At 42.3% G+C, this 16363-nt stretch overlaps 1 protein-coding gene across 1 annotated transcript in view; it reads left to right on the top strand.

Annotated features, from left to right (window-relative positions):
* Positions 1-16363, top strand: part of PCCA (propionyl CoA carboxylase, alpha polypeptide) — a 270962-nt gene that overhangs the window by 112297 nt on the left and 142302 nt on the right. Inside the window, exons 14-15 of the mRNA XM_012723156.1 lie at positions 11044-11187; positions 12520-12594. Coding sequence (XP_012578610.1) covers positions 11044-11187; positions 12520-12594 — 219 coding nt within the window. The remainder of the gene's footprint in view (positions 1-11043; positions 11188-12519; positions 12595-16363) is intronic.

The following is a 16363-nucleotide window of genomic DNA, read 5'->3' as shown; positions in this document are numbered from 1 at the left end:
TGATGTTGCTGCAGATGGCAAGCATGTATCTTTTTCATAGCTGAGTAGTATTCCCCTACGGGAACCATGTCTTCCTGAGCTACTCATCTATTTGTGGCCACTTAGGTTGTCTCCATGGCAAGACTGCTGGAAATAGTGCTGCAGTGAACACGGAGGACACGTTTGGGAACAGGGTTTTTAACTTTCTGTTTCCTTAGAAGGTTTTGGAGTGAAGGTCAAGTGCCAGTCCACCATTTTCATGTGAATAGAATCTCCAAAGTTTTAATCTGTAAATTAGATGTAAACTTTAAATAGAATCTCCAAATTTTTAATCTGTAAATTAGGTGTAAACTTTAAAAACACTACTGTAATTTTAAAGTATAGTAATCAAAGACTGGGATGATTTTCATTTACAATGGCAGAGATCAGGAATCCAGATGCATCTTAAAGACCAGTATCATTAATACGTGTAGTCTGTGTAGGTATTCACGCAGTAGTTCTCGAAACTTCCTTGGAAAAAAATTTTTTTTTCTGCCTGTATTCTGTTTTGAATATCTTAGAAGTGATAGAATTTTGCCTTTTGGAGATTAATTTGATTTCTATTAAGGATGTCTTTATAGCTAAGTATGTCTAATTAGATAATTAGCTGGGAAATCATGTTTTTGATTAAAATGGAGACTTTATTATATTACAGTGAGAATAATAGCTTGCGTTATGCTTCCAAAGGCAATTTGAAGTTACTACAAAAACATTTGTGTTTTATTTCAGACCCAGGAGATACTAGACTGTTTAATTGGAGTACTTATCAGAATTTATGGAATTAATAACCAGTGTCTTTTGGGACACTTGCTTACGGTGTGTGTGTGTGTGTGTTTTTCATTTGTTTCTGGTTCATTTATCTCAGCCCATAAGTCTTTTCAACTTGTCCCATGTTTCGTTTTTATATAAGATCTCTAAAAATTGTTATTTATATAACATGCTTCTATGTAGCCATTTAAGTATCTGTGTTTACATTTTGTATCTTGGATGGCTTGTCAATTATGAAATTATGTCCTGTGCCTTCAAAAATGGTAATAAATGAATTTTGGGAAAAAATAACTTCATAAAAATATGAGATGTAACTGTACCAATTTATGTGTTTTTTAATACTTACATTTTTGTGTTCCATTTGATAATAATCTTTTCTCTCTTGCATCTACCTTTCAGTTAGCAGACAAGTTAATTGAGGATGCAGCTATGTCATGGGGGGAGGGTATTTGATGTTAGAGGCTGTAAGTGAATGGGAGTATGGAGGAAAAGGATCCAGGACGTCACAGTACTCAGAAAGTCATTCCTACATATTTCTAAGACCTCTTTCTGATGTTGTTTAAGCAATCCAAATGTTCTTTTAATAGCAGATTTTGTCTTTCAACTTTCTCTACTAACCTTAAATTATAATACTTAAGACACAGTCACCAAATTCTTTATCTTCTAAGATATATGTTATCTTTAATTAGTGTTTCAGTTTGAGCATGGAAGCCTATAATTTTCTCTGTTCTCTTTTTTCCTTGAATTTCCTGATTGACCTGTCACTTTTTCCTGCTTTAAAACTTGTGTGTTTTTTCTAGTTATAGAATGTGAGCAGTATTTTCACTTAATTTCTCTAAGAGTGAAAGTTGAAATAACAAATACAGTTTTTTTCTTAAAGAAAGGCGCCAGGTTTGGGCCTTGGTTTACTTGGCTGGTTTCCTCACTCCAGGGCTGAGGGAGGGTGTGTCTGCAGCGCTTATAGAAGCCCTGAGTTTGTGGGTTTGGGGTCCTCTCCCGTGGTCCTTGCCCTCAGGCACACAGGTCCTAGGGCTTTATCCTAGGCACACAGTGCCGTGGGGAGCCGGGTATGGGGATGGTGCTAAGATCAACAGCCTGGGAGTACATGGGTCTCTTCTGTAACCCAGAAACTGTCTCCGGGAGGGTGACAGTAAGTGCCAATATAAAGATGGAAATGACCTGTGAGTGGTTTCTTCTCCTCATCTGTTGTCCTCTGCCTTTCTTTTTTTGACTCTGTGTATTGTATTTTTCTCTGTCTATGCAGAGATAGTTGTTTTTAAATCTTTTAATTTAATATTTTAATCTTTCTGGACCCTTCCTGGTGGTGCGGTGAGTTAAAGCACAGCTCTGTGAAGCTGGCCGCAGCCACTGCAGCACGAGTTCAGTTCCTGGCCAGAGTGACCCGCCCGGCACAGCAGCCCTCTCCTGTCTCCATGATGCTCCCCTCGGCAGTGTATCTCAGCCAATCTGCCTGTTCTGCTTCCCATTCTGTCTCTCGTGAATCTACTCACCATCTTCCTCCTCCCGTACTTTTGGCCTGTACCCCAGTTCTTGTATGCATAAATAAATCTTAAAAAATAATATTTCAATCTTTCATTTCTGATGTGACTTGCTTTGACTTTCCCATTCCATGAAAAAAAAATTTTTCTTCCATGTTTTCGATGAGCACTTAGTTCCATCTTTCCTGAGGAAAGCCCTGGAGTACATCAGGCAGAGCCCAGGGACCTCACTTTGCCATCGCTGTGCCTCCCCGCCTTTACCCTTTGAGCTGGAGTGTTTAACACAAATCTCAAGTATTATGTCATTTCATCTGTGACTGTCAGTCTGCATTTTTAAAAAAGATTTGTTTATTTGTGCATACAGAGCTGGGGTACAGGCCAGAGGTGCAGGGGTGGTGAGAAGATTCACAGAGACAGTGGGGAGTAGAACAGGCTGATTAAAGAAGTCCACTGCTGAGGGGAACAGTGGGCGGTCAGGAGAGGTCTGCTGTGCCATGTGGGTCACCTCTGGGGCCCGTGGGGATTGAAGTCTTGCTGAAGTGGCTTTAGCTTCTTAGTGCTGCGCTTTAACCTGCTGCACCACCAGGGAGAGCCAAGATGTGCATATAGTTTTTGAGGAAGAAATTCGGTGAGGTCCTAGACTCTCCAGTGGTTCAGAACAGCTGTAGTCGAATAATGTGAAGTTAATTCATCTAATGGCTGTGGCTTACTACATCTACCAGCTCTTCACTGCCTGTAAATCTGTTCACTCCCCACACCTCGCCTGCCTGTGCGACAGTAAGCACGTTCCTTGACTCCTCTATGCCTCAGTTTCTTCATGTGTGAAGTGGCAATAACCAGAGCCTTTACCTCATGGTAGTGTGAGCAGGGATGAGGTAACAGATTTAGGTGTTCACAGTGGACCTCCCTGGTTCATGACCGCTGGCCTGTACCCCAGTTCTTGTATGCATAAATAAATATTAGAAAAAGCTCACGGCAGGGCCTGCTTATACTGACCACGTGTGCACCTTCCTCGCTTTGAGAATCTTAGCATAAATATTGGTGTGCTGTGTTTGCTAAATGATGGTCAGCACAACTGAGATGAAAAAATGCACAAAATGATGTAAAAATAAACTATTATATTATTTAAAAAAGTAGTGGTCAGCATGGTTATTATTATTGCTGTCATTATTAATAAAATTTGTCAGTTGTCATCTCTGATGCTAAATTGAGATGCAAATTAATAATAACTGTCATTTAGCTGCAAAATTGTTGTTACAAATATGAAATATTAAACACTTTGAAAGGAATATCTTTATGATACTGGTGTTTGTAGAAGAGTCTAAGAGAAAAATGGAGATGGGAATCTTTCTTCTAGAAACGACACGGATAGTAATGTTTGCCACTTGCACAAACTAGGCTTGCTTCAGCTATTGTGCTAAGATTACATTAGGGCCCCAGATACATCTTTCCAAATTAGTGTCTGTGTGCTTACAGTTGTTAATATCACAACTAGGCTATTTAAATTAGTTTTATAGGTTAATAGCAAATCTAGATTATCTTTAGATTTTAGCTATTTTTTTGGGGGAAGAACCATTTGTCTATAAAGTCTGCAAAAATAATACAAGTTAGAAAATTCCTAAGTAGGAAGGAGTAAGACCAACAGTATTTAAATGGGACCTTTATATTCCAGCAGAATTTTAGAAACTTTTTTAAATCACATTGATATTTACCCTCCCCTGTTTCATTTATTTAAAGATTAAAAGTGATTGCTACCCAAATTCTGGTTTCTAAGCATTAACTATAACTGAGCAAATATATTCTGACAGAGCTTGGCTTTTAAAAAATTCTCAGGGCTTCCCATATTGAAAGAGTTTGGTCTTTTATGGATTTGGAATGTTTGAAAGAATAATTGGTGGAAATAGAAATTACGGGAAAATGGATTTGCAACTAATTTGTGAAATTCTTTGCCAGAAGGGATGTTTTCAGTCTGGGCAAAAATTCACCTTTTAAATTATATTTAAAGTGATAGAGGCCAGGGTTCTCAGACAGGGTAAAGTGAGCCAGAACTGGGGTGTGCTACAACATTTGAAGTCTGTCTCCTAGGAAACGAGAATACAAAGCTGGGTATGTCCCACTTCCTCCTGATACTTATTAAGTCTTATTGGAATATGGAAGTTTTTATTTTACAGCTACGAGTATAGGTAAACATGTCAGGCATTGCCAGTGAGGTTTTTGTTTGAAAGCACAGGGTAAACTGTTTTGGTGTCTCTGAGTCTGGGCTCGATGCTTAACTTTTCCAATTTGTTCTTGTTTTAGTTTCTTGGGGCGGCTCAAACGAAGACATTGACATAGGGCTGGAGGCGAGACGCCTACAATAAAGGTGTAGGGGCAGAATTGGTTTCTGGCAGCTTCTGTCTTTAACTTACATGTGGCTGGCTGTCTTTCTCCTGTATTTTCACCTGGTTGTACTTCTGGGCTCTGTATTTTGTGTCCTAATCTCTTTTTATAGAGGACATCAGTCACGTTGGATTAGGGTGCAGTCTGATGACCTCATTTTAACCTAATTGCCTCTCTAGAGACTGTCTTCAATGCAGTCATATTCTAAGGTGCGAGGGGTTAGGATTCCAGTCTGTGAATTTGAGGGGGGTCCACAGTTCAGCCTCTAAGAACTCCCTCCCCTTCTTTCACCTGACTGCCTGAGTGGGGGTCAACAGGGAAGGTCTGTGGCGACACGGGTTTCGTCTCCCCGCCGCTCCTGAATGTAGACTCACTGCTTCAAGGGGAGTTTACAGGAATGGTGTGTTGAGTCCTGTTTCCCAACACATGCTTTGTGCTTGAGTCCTGTAGATCAAAATATAATAACTTTAGATCTTATTTTGAAATCCTGTATTCTCAGGGGGTAGAGTTTCAGAATTTTAACAGGTGCGTGTTAAATTCTCTCTTGGACAAAGAATCTCTCTGAACCACAAGAGCAGAACCAAAAATAATGGCCTCAGTTGTCCTTTCAGGCTGCAGTAACAACAAACTGAAAAGATAGAGACCTATTATGCCAAATACCATTATGAAACTCCATTTTATATAACATAACTCATGTTTCAGCGGGCAGTCACACCACTTCTGCTTGCCTGAGTTGAATCCAACTAGTTCTGGTGACAAAAGGTCGCGTTCATAAACCACGTCTTTGTGTTGCCGATCGAGTGTAGGCTTGGTGTAGTTACTAAAGATGTTACTTAGAATTATGTTAATGTAAAAATAGCCTTAATTGACTATCAGCAGCTCTTAAAACCCACTCAGTGTCTGCGAGTGTCTCCTATGCCTTTTGTGTTAAGTGACAGCGGAGTATTGAGGAACAGGCTGAGCACAGAGGGACCTTGTCGATGTCTCAGTTCACACAGCTGTCAGCCGTGTCCATTTCATCTTCTGCTTTTGGGGGCAACTTCTGCTTTGACCGAGCACTTGGGCTCCCACTCACCAGCCAGCAAATAATTAGGACTGGATATCTCTCCAATCAGGCAATTTTTTTTTAATTTAATGAAATTCTACTGATTTATCATTGATTTACCATAATGTATGGATTTGGGGGGTACCTCACCTTCCACCCAAGTTCTGGTGCCTTCCAGGATCAGGCTGATGCCTTCTTCCCTCCCCTCCCCTCCACGCCCTTCTCCCATGAGTTACTGCTCTCTATCCGGTCACTCCTGGCTAGCTCTGTCACTTGTGAGAGAAGCCAGCCTGTGGCTGTCTCTCGGGAACTTGGGTCACTGGTCATCACCTCCTCTGCAGTGGCCAGGCATCCCGCTTCCCACGGCAAGTCCCTCCGAACTGGGACTGTTTTCTCTTCAGCTTCCCTGTGTTACTTTCATTGACTGTTGAGTGTGTAGTTTAGGTCTGCCTGCATCTTGCCTGTTACCAAATGACTCGTTCTTACGGTCCTAGAGATTACTAGGGAAAAAGCTCGCTAGAATATTTCAAACTTTAAGTCAGAAGACATGGAATACATTATCTGCTTTCGATTATTTTTAACCTAGTGGGAGGGTTCTCATGAAAGAGAAAATAATGCCGACCAAGTCAGGTGTCTTTGTTTTACGATTGTATTGTTTTTCTCTTACATACCATACTATGTAATATTATTTTATAGTATACAAAACCAAAAAGCCGTCTAATGCACTGCTTTAGTTTTATTAACTTTTAACTGGAGTGCTTTCTGAGGCACAGAAATACTACAAAGAACATCTTCATTAATAGGAAATGTCATGTGTGCTTTATGCTTTTACACACACATCCATAGATCCGTCTGCTTTGCCTGAGCATTTCAGAGTAGCCCTTTATCCCTAAACACGAATTTCCTAAAACAAGGAAAGCCCTTTACATCACACAGTCATTACAAAGTCCGGGCAGTCGCCCTGACCTTCTGCTGTCACCTGACCTACATCCCGTAGTCACAGTTCACCAGATGTCCCTTTCTGTCTTGTGTCGTAAAGTCAAAACCTAGAGGCTCAGGCCTCACTCGCACCACTGCCGTGTCTCTGTGCTCGCCGTCTGAAGTGGTCATTGCTGTTTTTGTCTGTTTTTGACTCTTTTGAGAAGAGCTGAGGTGGTTTTATGGGGTGCCCCTTGTTTTGCACTTGCTTTCTCTTGGCTCTGTCTGGACTCGGGCTTTCGGCAGGAATACTTCAGAATTGGCGATCCTCTGCCCCCACCCCCCACCCCCAGGGCCCCCGGCATCTTTAGCCCTGACTACGATGTTGGCTCCTCGTTCTTGGGCCCCTTCTAGGGGCACGTGGGGAGACCCCGGGAAGATCTCATCATACTTTCACTCACTAGTTTCAGATACTTCCAAGTTTGTATTTAATGAGGAATACAGCTAAGGATTACACTAACAGTGTCAGAATTTATGACGATAATTTTAGAATCTTGAAGGGCGATCGTGAAAACCCAGTGCCAGAAGGATTTCATTTTTCTAAGTTCATTATTCCTGAAGTTTGATTAAGAATTCAGAGGTTCTAATTTACTTACTGTTACATTTGACAAGTTCAGTTATTTATTTTTGGGGGGAAAATACATTTGAAGTGACAGATTAGGATAAGAGAGTGGCAAGAGGTCTAGACACAGTGACAGTGGCGACAGCTTGCTGGTGACCACGACGACACCACCAAACCGAAACAGCTAGCGGGTCTCTGAGAGCAGCTGTGTGTGGCCAGGCAGAGCGGCCCCAGGGAGGGTGCCCTGTCCTGAGACGGAGAGGGGAGAGGACGGTGGTGCTGGTTTGTACCTGCTTGAGCAAATGGCTCATGGCCGTGTGGAGCACGCCAGTGCAAGCCACCAGCTGAGGGAGCCGGCAGGGCCCCGGCCGGGGTGCCACCCCCCACTCAGCACGCTGCAGTTAGGGCTTCAGAATCCTAACCTGGTAGGATTCACTTTGTGCTCGCATGGCTGATTTCTTTCTGTGGTGCTGGTTAGGATTCACTTTTGCTCTCAGCATCACAGAATCCGTGCACTAGAGCGCCAGTCCGTTCATCTCCAATCAGTGACTGTCCCGTCGGGGAGACCTCTGTTCACATTTCTTGGAAGCAGCGGGTATTTCCATTGGGTGGGAAAATTAGGTGTGAAGCCAAGTTCTCAAATTTGTTTGGTGACGATAAAGTCACAAGAAAGGCACTCACTTTGTACTTGAGTGTGTAAAGACTCGTGTTCAGCAAGGTCTCATCCATGAATCCGCTCGCAGGAGAAGGGGGGTGCACTTGGTCCTGCAAGTGCCTCCTGCGAATGCGAGCCCCTCCTCTCGGCCAGCCCAGGTGCATGGAAACAGCTGGCTCAGTGTAGGTTCCCTCAGTGTGTCCTTCAGGGCCCCCCTCGGGGTACATGTCATTTCCATGGGGCTTTGTAGATTTTTCTGTGAGCAGGGACAAGGTTTTGCTTCACCTCTTCAACTTGCAGACGAAATTCTGTCTGAATTGTGAGGTTGGGGGAGGGTTCAATAATGGCCGCTTAAACAATGCTACAAGATGCCTCACAATCACAGAACAGGGTCTGCAGGAAATGTTTCTAGTGCCCTATTGAGCCACTTTGGATTCTGTTAAAATGTGTGGAGAAAGATTTCCTGCGAAAAAGTTTAGTGGTAGTTGTACTTAAAAAAAAAACAAAACAAAACTCGTTACTGAAAAATTCAAACATTTGTCGGTTTTATGAAGTGTAAAAATACTTGAACTGGGCCCTCCCTGGTGGGTTAAAACACAGCACTATGAAGCTACCGCAGCCACTGCAACGCGAGTTTGATCCCCGGCCAGGGAGCTGATCCACATGGCGCGGCAGACCTCTCCTGTCTCCCCACTGCTCCCCTCAGCAGTGGATTTCAGTCCATCTGCCTGTTCTGCTCCCCGCTCTGTCTCTGGTGAATCCTCTCATCCCCTGCACCTCTAGCCTGTACCCCAGTTCTGTATGTATAAATAAATAAATCTTAAAAAAAAAAAACAAACTTGAACTGACTTGGATATTTAAAATACTCCAAGTCATGATTTTACCTTGCGCAGTTATTATTTTAGTTATCTACTTATTTTTTTTAACTAGTTGCAGCTCACTAATTTAGACAATAAAATGTCGGATATGTTCTGTTACATAACTACCAGGGGTTGAAGTCAGTCTCTAGGTCCCATTCTCTCCGGGCGTGTTCTCCTGGTTCTACCCAATCACAGAGCGGCTGTCTAAGGTCTTTTAATGAATTCAAGTTTTTTTTTTCCCTTAAAGATTGATTTATTCATGCATACAAGAACTGGGGTACAGGCCAGAGGTATAGGGGGTAGAGGGCTCATCAGAGACAGAGTGGGGAGCAGAGTAGGCAGATTGACTGAAATACACTGCTGAGGGGAGCAGAGGGAGACAGGAGAGGTCTGCCGCGCCATGGGGGTCACTCCCTGGCCGGTATTGAACTCGTGCTGCAGGGGCTGGGGACAGCTTCATAGTGCTGGGCTTTAACCCGTTGCGCCACCCGGGAGGGCCCATGAATTTGGTTTTTTTAAACTTGTATGCCAGTGATCTTTAAAAGACAGCAGCACAGAATCCCGCAGCCCTGGTGTCTGCGGCAGGCTTCCATGGGCATTTCCCCGGGAAGACAGGAGCAGCAGCCCTCCGAAGGACAGAGATCCCCACCCTGCCTCTGCTACCCACTCGAGGGCAATTCTGGAGTTGCTCTCCGTTTGTTCACTCAGTGTACATTTATTTGGCCACTATACGGCATGTGCTTTTCTGGGCACGAAACATAGAAAGGTGAAATTAAATAATTCACTTACTGCTACAATTTTCTCACCTCACAGGACATGGCTACTGCAGCTATCAGGCCCTCGGCATGTTGGGTTCGCGTCTTGAGTGGACACAGTGGGCAGATGTTCTCTCACGTGAAGTTTCTAGCAGGAATAGAGGGACTTTATGGTGGTTTCTTATATCAGAGTCTTGTTTCTTGCAAAACCCCAGTTTTCTCTCAAAATATATATATTTTAAAAAACTAATAAGATCTTTATTTAGCACCACATTTATTTTACAAAGTGTAGATGCTTATTTTAGTGATGATTTGTCATTAAAATTATGTCAAAATGTCTGAAAATGTTGTTGAAACTGTAAACAAACTCATAACACACACAGAGCTAATTATGGACGCCATCTGTTTATTTTTACATAGCTTCTTCTTCTTTTTTTTTTTTTTTAAGACCATGGCATTGTCTGCTCATGATAAGCTTCAAGATGATTATAATGACTAAGTCCTGTCCTTCAATTAGTGTAGTTGGAGCTGGAAAGACAATTCGCTTGTTCACTGACCTTTTCCCGTGTCAGAGTGTATGAGACGTGACGTGTCTTGATAAAGAAACTGTTGTGAGGTGCATGTAGAAGAAGCTTAAATTTTAGGGAAACAACTGATATCAGAGCTGCAGATGCGGTCAAAGTTTTACTGAAATTTTGAAAACTTATTCAAGGTCTTCAACGCAAGAGGGGCCCTCTGCTCCTTTACCGCTGCCCTCGGGTTTTATTTTTTGCCCGGTCAAGTTTAGGAGCTTGGGAGTGACTGCCTCGCGTCTCCGGGTACGTGGGCGCAGGTTTCCGCCCATGTGTGTCCCATGTGCTCTGGGGGCCGGGGATCCCCATGACAGTAGCCTCGGGAGGAGGCAGCAGCAGTTTGCTGAGAGAGCAGAGTGGTTTCCCTGGCTCTCCGTGCAAGTGTGCTTGCTAAGCACTCCCGACGCAGGTCTGCGGGGCTCGCAACCTGCCGGACCCATCTGCTCCTTTCTGCTACACTGCCTTGATGCAAGCGCACGCTAATCTGCTTGCTTGTCAGGACAGGTTAGTGAAAGCATGCGAGTGGGTGAGGCTAGGCTGGCCGGGCGCTTTGGAAGATCAGATGCTGCCTCTGAGGATGCCGGGCTAAGTGCAGCAGGATAGGCTCACAGTGAGCTGCCGACGATCGCAGCTGAAGATGTGATTTTTAGTTTTCAGTTAGCAATTTCTTTTAAAATGAGAATTGTTTGACGCTGCAGACCACGTTGAATTAAGGAATCTGGGAAGAGTAAGAAGCTAGTTTACAAATATGTTTTAGGTGTTTTCCTGATGATGCTTTGGAGTGTATTGTGGGGATGCTTTCATTTTATTTTCTCATTTTCCTAGTCACAGAAGATTACATGTTAAATGTAATTAACTTCACTTTACGCTGAAGTCGGTAAAACTATCCTTGCATCTTCCTACCCATGAACCACCTCCTGCACCCACTGACGGGCAGATCTTGGCTTTGCAGGTTGAGCATCCTGTCACCGAATGCATTACTGGTCTGGACCTAGTCCAAGAAATGATCCGTGTTGCCAAGGGTTACCCTCTCAGGCACAAACAAGCTGATATTCCCATCAACGGCTGGGCAGTTGAATGTCGGGTCTATGCTGAGGTAAAATGGATGATGTTGGGAGGGAGGCTGGGGGTTGGGCGCCCGGTCATGGGACCAGGTGTGGTGAAGCCATAAGGTCAAGTTAGGCTTTTGGGACTGGTTTTGTGTCCTCGGTGATGTAATCCAGAACGGAACCAGGCAAAAATGGTTCACTTGGAAACAAATCAAAACCGTTTTTGAAGACTGAGATTAATTAATTTTCATGTATAGTTTCTGAAAAGAGAAATAACTACCAATCCATTTAAGAGGCAACAAAGCATTAGTGGAATATTTTTGTGGTTCAATGGATTGTGGTTTTTGTTCTCTTTGTGTTAGTTTGCTTATTTTCAAACCACATTAAAATAAACACGAGTATTTATTTCTGTGGTTTTTTTAGAAAATGATTTCCAGTATTTTTTTCTAATAATGTATCCCTTATTGTTGCATGAAAGTAGCACATTTAAATCCAAAACTTTTAATAAAACTTTGGACTCAGTTTTAACTATGGATTTTAGTGGATTTTCAACTCATAGCTGAATACTCTCAGTTTAGTATCTTTATGTTACCTTAAACTATGTAAATTTGATAGTCAGCCACTGAAAATGGCATTTTTTTCATGTGACTAAAGCAAGAATGCAAGGAAACATTTATGCTTTTACACAGTGAGCCTTGTCAGCTGAAATAAAAAATAAATTCAGCAATATTTCTGTTGAAGAATACTGGCTATTTCATCGAAATGCTTCTTAAGGGTCTGGCGAAATGTGTTTGGCTTAGCTGGTCTTGCTTTTTATTATACTTTATTGTACTTTAAGTGGTAGTTTTTTTTTTTTATTGTGATACTGGGCTTGTTTAACATCTATTCTGACCATCTAAGGCATTTACCAGTGGAGTATATTCCTAGTAACGTGTGCAAAGTTGCTTCGAAGGTTTTCATTTGAAAAGCCATAATTCTCCAGTTTTACCATATGTGAGCCATTTTGAAAGCAAGAAAAACAAATAGCTTTAGTGCACTACATGTGTTATTCTGAACTTGAATATGTTTTGATGTAGTGCCTAGGTTATTTTATTTTTGCCCGCGGCATTTGAAGATTTATAAAAGTTGGAATTGTACCAGTTTCAATAAAGTACAATCAAGGTCAGACTAAATTTTGCCTGCGGTTCTGTTAAGATTTTTAAATACACTGCTGAGTGGTCTAGAGTGAGGATTGGACAGTAATGTCCTGAAATCTGTGATTTTGTAAATACTGTAGGATGAAATATATCTGTAGATGTTCCTTCATTATAGAAATACTTGACCTTACTTGTGCTGATTCGTATTTCAAAGACTGTGTTTCCTTCCCTTTGAACTTTCAGGACCCCTACAAGTCTTTCGGGTTGCCGTCCATCGGGAGATTGTCTCAGTACCAAGAGCCAGTGCATCTTCCTGGTGTAAGTCATTAAGCTGTAATATCAAGTGAGGGGGTTAAACTTTTGATTTATGTCATGCTCTTCTGTTAAAGCATAGACCCCCAAAGGGCCTAAATTGAAATGAAATTCACAGGGAACCACAACCTTCAAGAAAAAATATTTTGTACTTTGTGATGTGCGGGAAAGCCAGAAGCCAATTGGCAGGGGAAGTCCAGAGACAGCCAACTTGGAAATAAATGATTGTTCAGTGTTCCTACTTCTTTCAGAAATTATAATGAAAAAAGACCGTGGAAGCCTGAGAATGACTATTCTGTGTTGCAATTTAATCTTTCCAATGAATTTAATCCCACTTCTCTGTCGAGTTGGATGTCAGGAAACTCAAGCCCAAAATTAGCTCGTTAATTGACACGGATTAAGGAAGACGAATCGTGTCTCCTTCTGTAAGTGTCAGGGAGTTCAGGAAGAATTTATTGTTTACATCAGTTAAAGAAAGTCATCTCTGCCCACTTTGTTCTCTGTTTCCTAGCTGTTCTTTAAATAGTTCTCGTTGCATCAAAAGAACAAGGACACAGCCTTTCTCTTAATCAAGGCAGTAAGTGCACGCATCCATGTCAGGACGCCAGCTAGTGGGTGACACCGCCGTCCCATCTGCGAATATGATCACTCAGTCTGAGCGCTGGCGGAAGGGTTACAGGAAGAATTCTACATTTGAGGATGTTATGGGATATATGATTTATTTCACTTTTTAAATTGTTTTTGCCCATGTGCTTTCTAAAGGGACTTGACCCTTTCTAGGCTGGGAGACTCCATGCTGTGTTCAAAGCCTAGAGGCAGAAAAAAAAAATTGTAAAGATTTAACAGGCATTATGTGACGTTAAATAGCAGATGAGAAGACAAGTGTCATAGGGACATATCTAAACATTTTTTTAATCAAACAAAAAAGTATTAACTAAGAATTCATAATGACTACTCTAGTTGTTGGAAGTTTTCACCATGTTGTAATAGCTAACAGGATGTCAAACATTTTGCCCTCGCAAGTTTTTGCAATTTGCAATTTTCAAACGTGAGACCTGTTGAAAGTACAAGTGATAATGGACAAACTGTACCCCCTACAGTCTTGGTCCCACCAAATCTTTCTTCAATTAATGCTGCAGCAGGAGTTTTATGTAATAACATTTGCGGTTGTGAGCCATCCATAGAAAGAAAAAACAATTAAAATGCCTTAAATGTTCTGCTTACTGCTGTTATTTGCTTGTGTGAATGTTGCATGTCAGCTAAATGGACCGAGGAATAGATAAAGTGATTGGGTGCGGGAGAGCGCACACTAAGCTTTGTCTATCATTATTGCTGGGAGCGATCAAATTGATGTCAGCAGGACAGTAGATGCGTTGACAGCTGTAATTATGTATCTCCATGGTGATCACTTTTGGCCTGTCATGGAGGCCCACGAGTCCCCTCCCTTGGAAGCATTTAATCAGATTGGGCTGTCACTTGTCAGGTAGACACGGCGGACTGGGAGTTGTGTGGAGGGGGAGAGGTGAATGGAGAATGAAGGGTGGGAGCTTCACGGGGCCCACGGTTGGCGCGGGAGAAGGATGCTTGAATCCTGCCATTCTGAGCAATGGTTTGAGATTCATGCGCAGGTGCCTGGGGTGATGATGTTTGTTCTCCCTCCTTGTCTTCTTCAGCTACATCCGCTGCAGCTTAGGGAACTCTTTTTCACTCTTAACCCTTTTTTGGGCCACAGGAATACACAGGGGCTGCGCTTGCACAGCTTCTTTAAGCTTAACATATATTTATGTGGCCGAGATGGACATTTTCTTTTTCTCTATGATCACTATACTTGGTATATTTGTTATCTTTAGACTGCAGATTTTGCTCTGCTCAAATATTTGATTGCAGGCTGTTTGCCTTTATGCTTGAAGATTAAGTGCCAGAGTTAAGCTATACATTTTTTTTTTTTTAAACAGGGCCTTTGCTTCCTGGGTGGAATGGAGTCCTTAGAAAGCAAAAGCCGATGACATAGAAAACCTGCATAAATAGAAAAGTATAAGCAAGAGTTTTCATATTTTGTTATGGCTTTAAATTGGAATATTGACTTGCTTATACAAAGATAATTTGTGTATTGTATATAATTCACTTGATTTTACCCTTTTTTTTTTTTTTTTAAATTAAGTGACACGCCTTTTGCTATCATGCTGCTAGTAAGTAACAAAGACATAGTTAGATCTGGTCCACAGTCACCTAACTTTTAGGATGGTGTTATGCAAGGTTATTAAAGAGTTTAACTAGGAACGATAAAAGCATGTAATAGGTACTGTCCACATTATTTTGCCAGTGGGTTGACTATCAGAGTTCCACTCTGATTTTGTAGCAATCTATGCAGCAACTATTAGGATATGTCTAAAATCAACAGTTTAGATCCTGGACCAACCTCAGTGTTAAGCACAACTTTAGCGAACTTGCTATAATTTTAAGTAACGCATGGAAGTGAAATTAGCTCTTAAACTTTTTGCTACTAAAAAGTAAGAAAATGCAAGTTTAGAGATGTCTTTTCTGTTAAGTTACTTGATTACCAGTTGCCGCTTTGGGGTTATGAAATGCGGGGAGAACTTTGGTTATGATTTCATGGCCTCCACAGCTGCCCCACTCACTCTTTCCTGGTTTTTCAAAACCTTGTGAATTTCATAGACCGTCAGTTTATGACCTGCTGAATGTGGCTTTCAGAAAATAGAAAACCAAGTATATTTTAAGTGCGCTGAGCCACTTGAATTTAAAATTAAGATTTTCCCAGATGAATGTGTATGCAAATACAAATGACCGTATTTTGGTTGGTGTTTGCAAATACAGAAATAAAAGTGCTGAGATTACCTTCTCAAAGCTTACAAGGAGAATAATAGTCGTGTGACTTGTTTTAAAAGAATGAAACTATGCTTTATCTTTTGATGTCAGCGTATAATAAAGCCATCATCCTTTCCTCATGTGGCTACCCTAGACAAGAGGTTCTACATGCGGTCCCTTGATAATTGCCTAAATTAAAATATTAAAGGCCTAACAGCCGCTGTGTTGACCTTTTCCTGCCTTGCTGCAGACAGATGAGCTGCTGTTTATTGCGAAGCCTTCCTTCCACAGGTGAAGAGCTGTGGAGGGGCCCCTCTCTCCCCACCCCCTCGCAGTGTGGGCGCCGAGCCCTGCTGTCAGTGGCTCTGATGAAATTCCTCTCTCCTTAAGACCCTGGGCTCTGCTCGACAGTCCTGAGTATTTTGATGAGCTTTGAAATACTTCAGATTCCGAAACTTAGGCGCAATAGTTTAATAAATATTTCCTTCTCAGCAACTGCTCATTTGGGAAGTTTTGCATGGCTAACCTCTGTGGCTTGCTGTTGGACTCAAACTGGGAGACGCAAACAAGAGTCAGCGATGTACTGACTAACTTGTTGGCTGCTTAACAGCAATCAGAATCTTCAAAAGAGTATTTTGAACTTGTGCTATTTTTCCTCCTCCATGAAAATCGCAGAATCAGAACTCTAATTGGGGCTGTGTCCTGACATGGCAGAGCAACGAGAAAAGCTGTGTAAACATTCCAGCCTCCAGGGACTCATAGTCACAGAGAAAAGGCCTCTGCAGTAGAGGGTGAGGCAAGAAAGGAAAGTGACAGATACGACAGCCCCAAGAAGAGTCGGGTGGGCCTCGCCGGGGTCCTGTTGAAACGGCGGGACGGTGAGGGAGTGTGGGGCGCAGGGCTCGCGGGCAGTCCCAGTGCGCGTCCCGGGCCGCGCCGTGGCCTTCCC

The sequence above is a fragment of the Condylura cristata genome, unplaced genomic scaffold, assembly GCF_000260355.1.
Source record: "Condylura cristata isolate star-nosed mole 26May11 unplaced genomic scaffold, ConCri1.0 scaffold00010, whole genome shotgun sequence".
Taxonomy (NCBI): domain Eukaryota; kingdom Metazoa; phylum Chordata; class Mammalia; order Eulipotyphla; family Talpidae; genus Condylura; species Condylura cristata.
Note: the sequence above shows the minus strand (reverse complement) of the source record. Positions and strands in the feature narration are given on the sequence as shown.